Raw genomic sequence first — 13,964 nt, 5'->3', positions numbered from 1 at the left:
TGCTTCTGAAGATTTCAGGCCAGTGATTCTACAGAACGGCCCTCTGCTCGGATTGTGATGCTCCTTCATGCTTAGGCGCGGGAGTAGCACAAAGTGATGCATCCTGTCAGGTGGTGCACGACTTAGAGTTGTCCCCTTACTGGTGATGTTCATGTTGACACTTGATTAAGGGGGTGTCTGCCAGCCTGCTCACGTGAAGTTACTCTTTTTCCCTCTGTGATTAGTAATGATGTTATGTAAAGGGATGGTATTTGGCAGCTATGTGTTCATTTCTTACAATATGCATGTGCTTTTCTTGATATCTGTATAACTGATTTGCATGACTTGATTTCCTGTTTTATTCAAGGGCTATAATCTGTTACTGTCATTGTTTATTTTGATGCCCAAACTGTCCCTGATTTAGCAGGAACCTACTCAGGCTGACTCCTTTGCCCTTTGACCTATTCCCATTGTGCTTTGAGCACTTCTGTATTGAGTTCACCCAATACCAACCAGCACTGCCGTGGTCTTGGCCTTTGCTTCCCTTGACAGTGAGGAATCTGCCTCTGATTATCCCTAATGTGTTTACCTCTGACCAGTCCCCTCCATGTTACCAGCCTGCCATCGCTGCTGCCCCCCCGCCCCACCAGCTCCCTGCTCCTTCACCTGCTTGGGCCCTGATGCCAATGCCACACGGTGGGCTAAGGGGGTGTCTGCCAGCCGTTCTGCCAGCTGCTCGCTGTCCCCAGTCTGGATGTCCTCTTCTGGGGTCCTTGGGCTCTGACACTCCACACCAGGCTCCTCCAACCCTCACCCTGCATGGACACCCTCTTCGTTTCATCCTAGCTGCTGTGGCTGCCCCACCATAGATGCGGGTGCTGCCCTTTGGCTGAAGGACTGAGTTATTCAGGATGGGAGTGGAAGAGGATAAGTTTAAATGAATGTTAAACATTATTGTTCCCCTACCCTGGATTATTAAGGAAACAAATGGTAATTTCACCTTTTTTAAAGGAAAGGCAGGATATTAAGGAAATACAAAGAAATACTCCCTAATACCACTAATAGTGTTGCTCACGATTTTATGCCATTATGTAGTGCTCTGGTAAACACCCTGATACAGAAGATCCCAATTTTACAAAACTGTAGTGCACATATCGTATATCCAGTATAAACCCAAGTTAAAGTGTATGCATTGTTTATACAGCATTGATCCTAATTATGAAAAATATAATGCACAGCAAGTAGTATGTATAGTCTTTGCGTACTTATATACTATATGTACCCTGTAATTTATCCATATTGGGATTTTTCTGGTTTTTCTTTCAACCCAGGCACTTTCTCATGTTATTAAGGATCATATCATTAGAGGATGTTGATCTTTAATGGCCGTGTAGCTTTCCATCATTCATTTCAACCTGTTCTCTGCAGTTGAACACTGAGCTTGTTCATAATTGTTTTCTTTTTTTCTTTTCTGTAATTAAACTTGCTTCAGAGCTTATTTATTTATTTTTGGCTGTGCGTGGGCTTTCTCTAGTTGTGGTGACTGGGGACTACTCTTAGTTGCGGTGCGCGGGCTTCTCGTTGCGGTGGCTTCTCTTGTTGCAGAGCCCAGGCTCTGGGCATGTGGGCTTCAGTAGTTGCGGCATTGTGGGCTCAGTAGTTGTGGCATGTGGGCTCAGTAGTCGTGGCTTGCGGGCTCTAGAGCACAGGCTCAGCAGTTGTGGCGCACGGGCTTAGTTGCTCCACGGCACGTGGGATCTTCCCGGACCAGGGCTCGGACCCGTGTCCCCTGCATTGGCAGGCGGATTCTTAACCACTGCACCACCAGCAAAGTCCCATAATTGTTTTCTATTTTATGTGCTACAGTGAAATTCCTGGTCCATAAATCTTGGTGACTCATGAAGGAGTAATCTCAGAACCATAGTTTGTCACTCTCCACAAGGTTGGGCGTGGTGTGTGTGTCAGCTAGCATCCCTGACTCTAGGGGGCGCGTGTCTCCTTAACTGGTGTTGGCCAAGGGTAACTTTCTGGTATGTTGTCTTCACTTCTCTAATTATTAGTGGGATTGAACATATTTTCATATCTTTCTGGCTGTTTGTATTTCGTGAAAGTTGCTCTTTTGTGATAAATGCTTTTCTGTTCATAGGAAACTCCAGGGCATTCTACAGCAGAGGCTGATAAAATTCTTCATTGACCAGAGTAAAAAAGATGCTGAGAAATATGCCAAGTTTTTTGAAGATTACGGCTTGTTCATGAGGGAGGGCATTGTGACCACGGCTGAGCAGGAGGTCAAGGTAGGGTCTGGGTTTCTGGGCCTTTCTCTGGGCTGCCTTGGGCTGTGGAGGAAGCTGCTGGAGATCAGAAACCTGAGCTTCCCAGGACGTGATGATGGCATAGCCAGGCACCCCAGTCACTGCTCCCAGGGGTCAGGAAGTTCAGCCTTTGGCCTTTGGACTCCCCGGGTGGTCCGAGAAGGCGTGGCATGCACTTGAGCACATGTCCAGCTCCTCCAGTCCCCTCAGTGGAGGGGAGTGGGCATTTAGTGTCTCTTCCCCCAAGTGCCTGGGGGGGCTTGGGGAGGTCACAGAAGTCAGGACAGGAGAGGTGTGCCTGGTTCACGGGGTGGGGAGGGCAGGTGAGGTGTGTGTAGTCAGGGCAGTTCATCATGTGATCGGTAGAAATCCATCAACACTGTACCACTGGGGCCAGGAGTCAGTTAATTGCGCAATTACTTAAAAATGATGAGATTGTTCCATAAACATTTATTGGCCATTTTTAAGTTGTGATACAGTTCCCGTACAATAAAATTCACTCTCTTAAAGTGAACAGTTCATTTAGTACCTTCACAGGTTGTATGTCCACCACCACCTGGTTCTGGAACATTTCCATCACTCCCAAAAGACACCTGTCCCCATTAGTCACTCCTAGCGCCGGGGTTTCATCTTTTGCTCCAGAACAGCAGCAGGGAAGGAGGGTGACCAACCGTCTGGGGTCCCAGGGTTCGTTCTGCAGGCCGTGAGGGAGGGTGGGATGGGGGCTAGGCGCTGAGGCTACCAGCCTGCTCCCCCCAGGCCCGGGCCCTCCTAACCCCGGTTGTTGGCACAAGGACTCCAGTGGCTCCAAGTGCTGTCTGCTCAGACTCTCCACTCATTCCTCTCCATGTTTGTAGGTAGCGGGACCCAGGTGGTGCCAGAGGCTTTTCTAAGTGCTTTATAAACACTGACTGACTCAGGATTTTTTTTTTTAATAAATAAATAAATAAATAAATTTAATTTTTGGCTGAGTTGGGTCTTCGTTGCTGCACGCGGGCTTTTCTCTAGCTGTGGCAAGCGGGAGCTACTCTTTGTTGTGGTGCACGGGCTTCTCGTTGTGGTGGCTTCTCGTTGCAGGTCACGGGCTCTAGGCACATGGGCTTAAGTAGTTGTGGCACACGGGCTGTAGAGAGCAGGCTCAGTAGTTGTGGCACACGGGCTTAGTTGCTCTGCGGCGCATGGGATCTTCCCAGACCAGGGCTCGAACCCGTGTCCCCTGCATTGGCAGGCGGATTCTTAACCACTGCACCACCAGGGAAGCCCCTGACTCAGTTAATGAGGATCCGTAACATGCACAAGAGCATGAGCTTAACCTATGAACCTAGAGCCTGGCTCGCCGGGTGGGCTCCCAGATCCCTGGTTTTGCCTGTTCGTCCCCCTTTCATCCCCACCACATCACTCTCTCATCTGGACCTCCCCTCTGGGCACCGTGGGTTGTTGGAGATGAGTCGGTGGCATAAACGAGGCAGTTTACTGTCAGGTCACGTCCAGGCTGGTGTGTTGGAGCTGGGCCCCAGCCTGTTGCTGCTTCTGTCCTTACAGGCGACTCCCTCATGGAGTCTGGATGCCACCAGCAGTCACACACACATCTCAGCCGACAGCAGATGGACAAGCCCCTCCTTTCAGGGCCTGGTCTCCGAGTCACACACCCCACTTTGGCTTGTACCCCCTGGGCCAGGACTCATCCCCTGGCTGTGAGGAGGGCTGGGAAGTGTGGACTTCACACCCGTGTCCCCTGCTTGGCGAGAGACAGGGTCTGTGACTCGAGACAGAGGGAGGATGCTGGGTCCAGAGTGGGCTCTGCCACGGACAGGGCCTAGCCACTCCTGGGACCGTTTGTGCAGCTCACCTGGAAAGGCCCTCTCAGCAAGGCCCTGGGCCACCTGTGGTGGAATGTGCTCTCCAAGGTCCCCTGAACTTCTGACATGGGGCCCAATGGACAGCACTGGAGTCCCCCAGAGCTCCCCAGGGCCCGAGCAAGCCCAGGGCGCCATCCCTGGGCCAGGCTCCCAGTGGAGCTGCCTTGGCTGCAGGACACGGTCACCAGGCGGGTGTGAGGCCAGCCAGAGCCTTACCTCCCTTAGCTGAAGGCTTCCGAAGTCTGTGCCCCGCTGTCGGGAGGCTTTCAGAGCCAGGACCTGGAATGAGCAGTGACCTGGCCTCTGTCTCTCTACAGGAGGATATCGCAAAGCTGCTGCGGTACGAGTCGTCGGCACTGCCTGCCGGGCAGCTGACCAGCCTCCCAGACTACGCCAGCCGCATGCAGGCCGGCACCCGCAGCATCTACTACCTGTGTGCCCCCAACCGGCACCTGGCGGAGCACTCGCCCTACTATGAGGCCATGAAGTGGAAAAACACAGAGGTGGGTGAGCCGAGGGGCAGGCCTTGGCCCCGACCGGGCCTCCCTGCACTTGTCCTTCCCTGGGGGCCAGGTCAGAGGGCGAGGGGGTCTGAGCACTGAAGGAGGGTCCCCACGCTCACGGGGGACTGGCTGAATGTGCCCACGCTGTGGGAGAGCTGAGCAGAGTCCGCATCCAGGGTCACAGGGGCCGGGCCCAAGCCTGCCTTCTAGTTTGGGTCTTTATAGGAGGTGACACAGGGATTTCTCTATAAATAGCATCACTGCTTCTAAGATAATAGCCAGAGCCTCCCTGAGAGCCGTCTGTAAACCACTGCGTCCACAAGGCCCAGGAACCCCAGCACCCCCTGCATGGCCCTCAGATGCTGGGCCCAGCCCGCAGCCCCAGCCCCTGCTCCGTGTCCCTCTCCTGTCACTGGCAGAGGGTTCCCTGGGCCTGATGGAAGCCATTTCGGGTCCTCACAGGTTCTCTTCTGCTACGAGCAGTTTGATGAGCTGACCTTGCTCCACCTTCGTGAGTTTGACAAGAAGAAGCTGATGTCTGTGGAAACGGACATTGTTGTTGACCACTACAAGGAGGAGAAGTTTGAGGACGGCTCCCCAGGTCGGCTTGCTTCCCTTCTCTCTGGGCACAGGTGTGGATGGTGGCCTGGGGTGCAGGTGAGGCCAGGCAGGCCCAGGGAGCTGGCACTGTTTGCTACACGGCCTCTTCCGTTCTGCAACAGTGGGCCTATATGGGGTTTTCTTTTCACAGCTTGCCGCCCTAAGATTGATAAAGCTTAAGAGAATCAGACATTTTAAAGCCCTAACAAAATTATGTGGGCCTCAGGCAATCAAAAGTATCCTTTATGGGGTCCAAATTTATCTGTTTAATTTTAGATGAGTGTTTTGGTAGCTTCTGTCATTGTGCCAGTGGCTGGCAGGGTGGTGGGAGCCTGCTGATGGGAGCCTATGGGGAGGGAGTTGTGGAGACGGCCTCTGAGTTCACCCTTTTGCTCTCCTGTAGCTGGCGACCGTCTGTCAGAGAAGGAGACAGAGGACCTGATGGCCTGGATGAGAAACGCGCTAGGGTCCCGTGTCACCAATGTGAAGGTGAGGCCTCCCAAAGTCGGGCCACCACCCAGCTACCATGGCCCTTGGTGACTGCACAGCTGGCCAGCCTGCTGGCTCTGGTTGCTGCCACTCCTGCATGTGTGCGCTCGTGAGCAGCACATGTAGCCACATGTGCCTAGGGAGTTGCTGAGGCGGGGCGGGCAAGCTTGGCTTCGCCTCCACTTTGTAGAGCAGTTGGAACCAAGAAAGTGGAAGGTGAGCAGCTGAGGGCCTGGTGGGCAGGCAGAAGCAGAGAAGAGGTGTCCCCAGTTGGCCTCCCCAGGGCCATCCTCGTCCAGGCCTAGAGGAGCTGCAGTGGCTGAGGACACAAGGGTGTACGGTCTAGCTTGGGTTCTCAGTGGGGGTTCTGGGTAGGCTTTAATGAGCTAGGAACCCACTGATCCAGCTCTGAGCTGCAAGAGAAAGGACAGTCACCAGGGAACAGGTGTCACTGGCTGAGGGACATGTTCAGGAGGGGCCCCAAAGGGACAGGCAGGTGTGCAGGGTAGGGAAGGCTGAGAGCCGAGGAGGGCAGACCTGAGGGCTCCACGGGAGGTAGCAGTGGGTCTCTGAGGGAGGCGAGGGCTTCCTGGCAGGGAGCAAGGCGTGTGGCTGGGGTTTCTTTATGTAACACACATATTGTGTCCATGCTTTACAGCGGTGACTCTTTTAAGATGGCCTAGGAGGTAGGTAGAATTCTCATCTGTATCCCATGAAGGAAACAGGCAGAGCGCTTCCGCAGGTCAGGAAGTCGTGGAGCTGGATCCTTACTGTGCTGCCTGGAAGGGGGCGGCCATGGGCCCAGGAGTCTCTGGCGTAAGTCAGGAGGCCTAAAGCCTGTGGGGCTCGGTGAGAAAAGGTGTGTTTGATGAAATAAAGGCCAGAGGGAGCCACAGGGAGGAGGTGGGTGAGAGCACCGTCTGCAGGAAAGATGGACACAAGATTGAGGAAGAGATGCTGGGCCAGGGGAAATGGGGTGGCTAGTCCTGGTGGATCTTAAGACAGTTTGCTGTAGGACTTGGAAGTGGACCCTGTGAAGCAGAGAAGTGCAGATAACACCAGGCAAGATGGACCTTGGATGGTAACTGATAGGTTAGAAATTGGTAGCTTTGGGGTGTAGAAGAGGATGGAGTTCCCAAGCAGGGTACGATTCATTAGCAGGTGATTGGGAGGTAAGGAGGGAGGAGCACTGCTGGTTGAGGGTACGTCCCTGGAGACCTGTGTTCTCCTGTCTTGTCATTTGGGGAAGTTTATACCTGGTCAAGACCCTGCCAGGGCCCCCGTCACCCCCGGCTTTGCTTGCAGGTGACTCTTCGGCTGGACACCCACCCTGCTATGATCACGGTGCTGGAGATGGGGGCCGCCCGGCACTTCCTGCGCATGCAGCAGCTGGCCAAGACCCAGGAGGAGCGTGCTCAGCTGCTGCAGCCCACGCTGGAGATCAACCCCAGGTGAGGCTGCCGGCTCCAGGCCTCTTGGGCCCAGGGCCCTTGATGCCCAGGGGATGGGCATGCTCATTTCTGACCTGCCAGGTAATCTTTTAAAATTGTATGTGAGTGGGTGTTCTTTTATTTAACACATAAAAAGTGCATAAAGCTTTTGGACAGTTTGATAAATGTTTATAAACACCCGTGTAACTGGACTGTATTAAACTATACCTATGTGACGTTTAAAAAAACTGAACCTTGCTGGTGCCCAGACGCTCCTATTTTCCTCCCACTTGAATTCTGTCCTGCTCACCAGGGAGAACCACAGTCCTGACTTCTGCGTCAGTCACTTCCTCACTGTGCTTTATGGTTTTTCGGCTACTCGTGCGTCATTACACACAAGCTCAGTTCTGCTTGTTTCTGAACCTCACGTGAATGGACCCCTGTGCACGGGTTCCCTTTGAAGCCTTACTTTCTTCCCTCGGTGTGTGATCAGATGCATTCATCTGTGGGGGTGACTATAGTTTGTTCTTGTTCGCAGCTGAATCACAGGGTATGAATCTACTCAGCACAATTATTTATTCTATTTTGATAGACATTTGGGTAGTTTCCATTTGGAGGCTGTTGGGAACACATTGCTCTGAACATTCTTGTCCCCCGTCTGGTGCTGCACATGTGTTTCTCTGGGATGTGTGCCCAGGCATGAAAGCACCTTATCCTCAGCTGGGCTGAGTAAGGCCCACTGCTTCCAGAGGGCAGAGCATGGGAACCCCGGTCCCTGCAAGGTAGAAGCCTACTGTTCTTTTTTCCGTTGGGCTTTAAAAAAAAAATCGATTGGTAGTTCTTTATATACTTTGTCAGCTGCAAATATCTTTTCTCACTCTGTCTTTTCACCTAAAGGTGTCTTTTGAAGAGAAGTTCTTAATTTTAATGTAATCAAATGTATATACATTTGTTAGAGATTTCTTAAGACCCCAAAAAGCATCTGTTCTAGACATGAGTTTCTTCTGCATGTCCTTCTAAAAGCTGTATAGTTCTGGCCTTTCATGTTGGTTGAGCCCATCTCTAACTGGCCTGTCTGGGATTGGGGGCTAAGGGGGGTTCTAGTTTCATCTTATTCCATGTGAACACCCTGTTGCCCACACCGTTAACTGTGCTGCCTTCTCAGATAAGTATCTCTTGGAAACTTATGTTTTCTTTAGAGTTTGTACATTTTTTATAGTTATTTGATGTGTCTTTTTTATTGGATATTTTGAAATTTCACTTTCTAACTGTTGTATATGGAGACAGTTTCTTTTTTGGAAATTGACTTTGTATACAGCAGTAATTTTTTACATCAAGTTACCTAAACAAGTTACCAAAAACGCTAGAAAAGTCCATAGTCTCACCCCCACCACAGTCACTGTACCCTATTTGGTATGTTTTCTTTTGGACTTTTGTCTTATTGTGGGTTTTGGTTTTTTTATATAGTACATGTCCAATTTTTTTATTAATCATCTATAAATATTTTTCCATGTTGCTTTAGAACCATTAATTTACCTAAAACTACTGGGGAGTAGGGGGAAGTGCCTTTTCCAGTTTCTGAGCCAAATTACTAGTGACACAATTACTGGGTGAAAGATCTGAATTGGCTCATGGCTGGCCACAAAGAGCGCTGGACGCCTCTCAAAGGAGCTGTCCTGGTTGGCAGGTTGGCATAATGGGTGCAGGCCTATGTAATGGGCACACAGTTCCCAGCTGTGAGTCCCCAACAGAGATGAACGCTGACTGGACACCCCGTTGCCTTAACTATTTCTGACACAAAAGCAGTTTTGTAAGGTAGCTGTGCAGAGTGCTCGTTTCTGTTGCCAAAAGACTCTTATTTTACAGATTTGCTTTAAAATTTGTTAATAAGTTCATACGGTTGAGAATTCGAAAGAACTAAGGGAGTTCACGGTGAAACCCCCCCAGCCCATCCCCAGTTTCCTCACGTATCTTTGGAGACGCTGTGCGGGGCCTCCTCTGGTACACTTGCTGTGCAGTGTGCTCACCTTGCTTTGTAAAGTGTTTGATACTCTTAACAGCACTGTGAGGGGAGGGAATCATCTCGTCTCAGACAGGGACCAAAGACACTCCTGCTGTCCTCTGAACCTTTCCCCAGTGCCTTCAGTTTTATCAAACTTATCAATTTTTGCCATTCTCTTAAAATTATACCTTATAATTTTGATGTGTTTCCCATTGTATTTTTTCCTGTGCAGAAAATGTTTTTTTGTAGTCAGTTATTCTTTTCTTTCTGACTTCGTATTTTGTTTAAAAAGGCTTACCCCTTCCGAGATTATAAAATACTTCTTCCCTGTTTTCTCCTAGTATTATACTTTTTTGCTTTTAATTTTTATATTTAATCTTTGATCCCTTTGGAAATTATTTTGGTCCAAGAAATCACGTAGGAATCCAACTTGTTTCCTGGGTGCGGCCCAGTTATCCTGTCTTTATGAGGTACTAACGGAATTCCTATATGAATTGGGCCATTTATATATTGTCCACTTTGTTGCACTGAGCTGTTGTTACCTTTTCATTTTCCAGAACTGTTTAATTACTGGAGCTTTATGTTTTAACTGGGACTTCCTCCTCTAACTGCTCTTCCATGTTTACTTTTCTTTATACATTTTATACTAGTTTTAGATTAAAGGAATCCTATTAAACATGGATTAATTTAAGGAAAGTTTCACTTCTATTTATGGTCCACTTATCCAAGAACTAACATATGTCTTTTCATATATTAAACTCATCTTTCTTTACCTTAGTAGTGTTTCATTTATATCAATTTAGTATCAAAATTTTTGCTGGGTTTTCTGGGTATATAATCTATAATTGATCATTCTTAAATTTTTTATGTGCTTTATTTTTTATACTGGACCTTTCTATTACCCTTTTTTGCATGTTCTGATAACCCCAACATTTCAGAAAAGTCACTGAACACAAAGTTAGAGGCTGTCAGGCTGTGTGTGCACCCCCAGCCCTGAGCTAATAACTTCTGGTGGTTTCTGTGTTCAGGCACACACTCATCAAGAAGCTCAGTCAGCTGAGAGATAGCGAGCCTGACCTGGCCCAGCTGCTGGTGGATCAGGTGAGTCTCCTGGAGGAATGCGAAGAGTAAACTGGGCTGTCAGCTTCAGGAGGCTGCCTCTTCCTTTGAGGTTTTCTCTAAAACCCTGTTTTAAACAGAACAGTGCTCTTCCTTTCTTCTCTCTTTGAGGTCCCTGGGTTGGGATCAGGCCTTGCTCACCCTCCCACTAACAACGAGGTGCTGCCTTGCCTTTCAGATCTACGAGAATGCCATGGTCACAGCGGGGCTTGTCGATGACCCCCGACCCATGGTCAGCCGCCTGAACCACCTACTCATCAAGGCCCTGGACCGACACTGACAGCTGTGAAAGCCCCAGGTCCTCCTGCAGTGTTTGTTAGGGCTGCAGGAGAGGGGACAGATGGAACCGTGGGACAAGGCAGCCTGAGACCAGTCATGGCCGGGGGGGAAGGGGACGATGACACAGGAAGGACTGGATGCTGCCGATAAGAGCACCTGCTTTTTATTTACTTAAAATGTATTTCTTAGACTTTTTGTCCAGACTGAGAAGGTGGGGTGCTCTGGTGACACTACCTCCAAGCTTACAATGGAAGCGGGTACAGTGAGGAAAAGCCTACCTTCCTCTAATTCCAGCTGCCATGGTGGTGGGGACGGGCAGGGGCACTCAGGACCAGGTACTGGTTTCCTAAACTGTCCCAGCCTTTGGCTGTGTCATCTCAGTTCTTGGCGACAGGCTGCAGAGCGGGGGTCGCCGGCCAGGCCCCACTCACATCAGCGTCACCTCCACCGGGTAATGGTCGCTGATGGCTAGGGCCTGTGGGGAGACAGCCATGAGTACAGGGACACCCAGACATCTAGTACTCTGCACTCATGATCCTGAGGCCAGTCGGGATTTGGGCCTGGGAAAAGGAGACCAAGAGGCGCCCAGGGCCACAAGCAAGTGGCTCTTTCCAGTCAATGAAAAAAAGCAGTGGGTCCAGGCCTATGTTCCTGTGTCCCAGGCCCCTATTAGAAACTTACGAGCTGGTCACTCAATCCGTATGCAGCTTGGAAGTCAAAGGGAGCAGCTGAGTTGGGAACCACAGCACCTTGGAGCAGAGGTCCTGCAACCACGATCCTGCAGCATCAGACACAAGAGAAGGTCCCCTTCAGCCCACTGTCTAGCTCTGTGCACTTACACCTTGGATCCCAGCATGCCCCCCCAGCTCCTCTTGGTATGGTAAATGTCACACAGTTCCACTGTTCCCCAACTGCTCTCAAATGCTCCCATAGAGCCAGTCGGGTCCTGGCTCACTGTCGCCCCAAAATGCACACCACTGAGCAACCTACATACCCGCAAGTGTAGTGTTATCCCTAAATGTGCTTCACCCCCCAAACTAAGAAATGCTGCTCCTTTCATTCCATTTCCTAAGTGGACTGAGTGAAGCTCAGGAGGGTACATGTCACAGGGCTTGGGAACACTTCTGAAGCTGGTCATGGAGGCTCCCTCATCCCTGCCTGGGGGCTCAGTGTGGGCCCGGGCCCCGCTCACCTGTCGTAGGCACAGTGCGTGGATGTAACAGTGGTGTCGGCAGTGTCAGGAATTAGCCACTGGAAGGGGGGGCTCCTGTGCAGGCGGATGGATGACCATTGCAAGGGGGTCACGTAGCTGCAGCCAGCATTGAAATCACCCATCAACATGATGTCCTACCAGGAGACACACACTGATTGGCCCGGGGCAGAGTGGGGGCCCCAGAGCCTAGGGGTGGGGGGGGTGGTTGCCTCACCTCCAAGTCCCACTTCTGCCAGACATCCAGGTAGACATCATAGAGAGAGTCGATCTCAGCCACTGCATCCAATGGGGCCGCGTGCAGGGGAACAATGGCAAACTCCTTGATCTCTGTGGAAACGGGAGTCATACTGAGCCGGTGTGGGCTGGCCTCAGTCAGGAGTCGGGCTGGGGTGGAGGACACATGAGCCAGTCTTCGAGGGTGGATGTTTTCCTGAGTAACTCCAATGTAAGACCAAAGCACAGAGTGTGGGCTGCAGCACGAGACAGCTTTCCAGGTGTCTTGGGAAGGGCTGGGCAGGGCACTCACGTGTGAAGGGGGAGGAGAACTTGACCACAGCTGGCTCTCGGCTGAAGCTGTCATTCCCACAGGGCTCACAGCCATCATCGTACTGGTAGCTGTCCAGCACGGAAACCTGGTCGGGTCTGCAGAAGGCCAGGCCAGAGAGCAGTTGGCCTTGGGCCAGGGCGCCACCTTTTCTTGGTAAAGTCACTTTCTGCCATGTCCAGGTGGGCAGGGAGGCCGGCCTTAGCACCGCACAGACCCACTGGCCCGGAGCTCCTGCCATGTCCCCCTGCCTCTGCACAGGCTGTGAGGCCAGCTCAGGACCCTGCTCTGTGGCCCCAGTTCTCGCCCCCACACCCAGGGGGGAGGGGCTCACAGGCTCTCTAGACCACACCCCAGCCTCCTGTCAGCACCCTCTGAGGAGGTGACCCAATCTACCTGAACAGGAAGAGGTAGCGCTCCTTATAGCTGTTGCGTCCCAGCGGCTCACTGACCACATAGTGATAGGTGTTTGGGTCATCCCTGGATTGAGGAAACAAATGTCCCAGTTGGGGGGGGGGCAGTCCGTGGGGACCCTCCTGCCACCTATACATCTATAGCAGGGCTCCTGCCCACATCCCTATCTCTGGGGCCTGGCTGAAGTGGCATACCCTCTCCCATCCACGCCCCCAGGACCCCACTGTCACCCACTGGTTGAGTTTGTCCAGCAGCCTCCCTACGGCCATCAGGTGGTTGTCTCTGACCTCCTGGACGAGGGCGATATCATAGCGACTCAGGATCTGGGGACAAGGCCACAGTACTGCTAAGTGGGGCAGGCTGGGTGGAGACTGAGGCATCCGAGCCTGCCTGCTGTGAGTCACAGGGCTGACCTGTTCCTCCCAGACACCTTCCCGTCACAGCTTGGCTTGTGACTTGCCTGGGACGTGCCAGACATCCCACCACCTCCACCTCCAGCTGTGGTGGACGGCACAGCAGTGACAAGGACCTGTCCCCTTAACAGACAGGTGGGCTGAGACCAGAGGCTTTCAATCCTCTCCCCCAATCACCACCACTGCTGATCACCCTCAGGACTGACCACTGTCCCAGGGTTCCCAGGGCCTGTTAGAGGGCCCTCCCCTTCCCCAACCCTGAGTCCCCTGGGGACAGGCCAGCCTGGATTTACCTGCACAATGTAGTTGGAGAGGGTAGCATTGGACATCTTGGTCTCCCCGAAAGTCCGGATGTTGAAGGCTGCTATTCTCAGGGACAGGGCCTGCTGCAGCAGGCCACCCAGGGTGAGCAGCACCCCCATCAGCCTGACACCCCTCATTCTGGATCAGGAGAAATGTTCACATGTGGGCCTGAGGGTGGCAGACTCAGCACTCTGGCCTCCCTGAGTCCAGCTGGGCAGAGCTAGTAGAGCCCAAGGCTGAGTAAACCCTGTCTTTGTGGGCTATGCCGAGCAGGCCAGGGTGAGCCTCTGAGCCCTCTCACCAGCGTGCAGAGAGCCAGACACCAAGCGCCAAGTAATAGGCGCTGGATCTTCTCACTCCTCACCTGCCAGCAGATGAGCCCGAGAGGGTCGCCAGCCTAGGAAGCCCCTGGCACTGTGGGTGGGGCACCAGCTCACCGCCCTCCCCACTCCAGCCACCCTCCCCTCTGGGATTGGCCAGGGCTCTTCCCAGGGTGGCCACGGTC

General features: G+C 52.0%; 2 protein-coding genes across 4 annotated transcripts in view; one reads left to right on the top strand and one right to left on the bottom strand.

Annotated features, from left to right (window-relative positions):
• The window catches only part of TRAP1 (TNF receptor associated protein 1), a gene marked incomplete at its 5' end in the record, with an annotated part of 59,276 nt that extends 48,509 nt beyond the window's left edge, over positions 1-10,767 (top strand). For both annotated transcript variants that reach the window (XM_079718498.1, XM_079718497.1), the window contains 7 exons: positions 2,126-2,273; positions 4,468-4,653; positions 5,116-5,254; positions 5,657-5,742; positions 7,048-7,193; positions 10,203-10,275; positions 10,472-10,767. In XM_079718498.1, the coding sequence (XP_079574624.1) occupies positions 2,126-2,273; positions 4,468-4,653; positions 5,116-5,254; positions 5,657-5,742; positions 7,048-7,193; positions 10,203-10,275; positions 10,472-10,573 (880 nt within the window). In that variant the 3' untranslated portion in view covers positions 10,574-10,767. The remainder of the gene's footprint in view (positions 1-2,125; positions 2,274-4,467; positions 4,654-5,115; positions 5,255-5,656; positions 5,743-7,047; positions 7,194-10,202; positions 10,276-10,471) is intronic.
• Positions 10,768-10,806: 39 nt separating this feature from the next.
• DNASE1 (deoxyribonuclease 1) lies at positions 10,807-13,596 on the bottom strand (the record flags this gene model as incomplete). Of its 2 annotated transcripts, none has more annotated exons than XM_079718499.1 (8): positions 10,807-11,047; positions 11,254-11,350; positions 11,765-11,919; positions 12,000-12,169; positions 12,312-12,427; positions 12,726-12,809; positions 12,978-13,066; positions 13,450-13,596. In XM_079718499.1, 8 exons carry the CDS (start codon positions 13,594-13,596, stop codon positions 11,000-11,002), a joined length of 906 nt encoding a protein of 301 aa, XP_079574625.1. In that variant the 3' UTR covers positions 10,807-10,999. The 2 variants fall into 2 exon arrangements, with proteins under 2 accessions (XP_079574625.1, XP_079574626.1); XM_079718500.1 differs by having other exon boundaries at positions 12,000-12,112.
• Between the last annotated feature and the right edge of the window lie 368 nt (positions 13,597-13,964).

This window comes from Hyperoodon ampullatus, assembly GCF_949752795.1.
Source record: "Hyperoodon ampullatus genome assembly, chromosome: 14".
NCBI lineage: Eukaryota > Metazoa > Chordata > Mammalia > Artiodactyla > Ziphiidae > Hyperoodon > Hyperoodon ampullatus.
The sequence above is the reverse complement of the archived record's forward strand: the minus strand, read 5'-3'. Positions and strand labels throughout refer to the sequence as shown.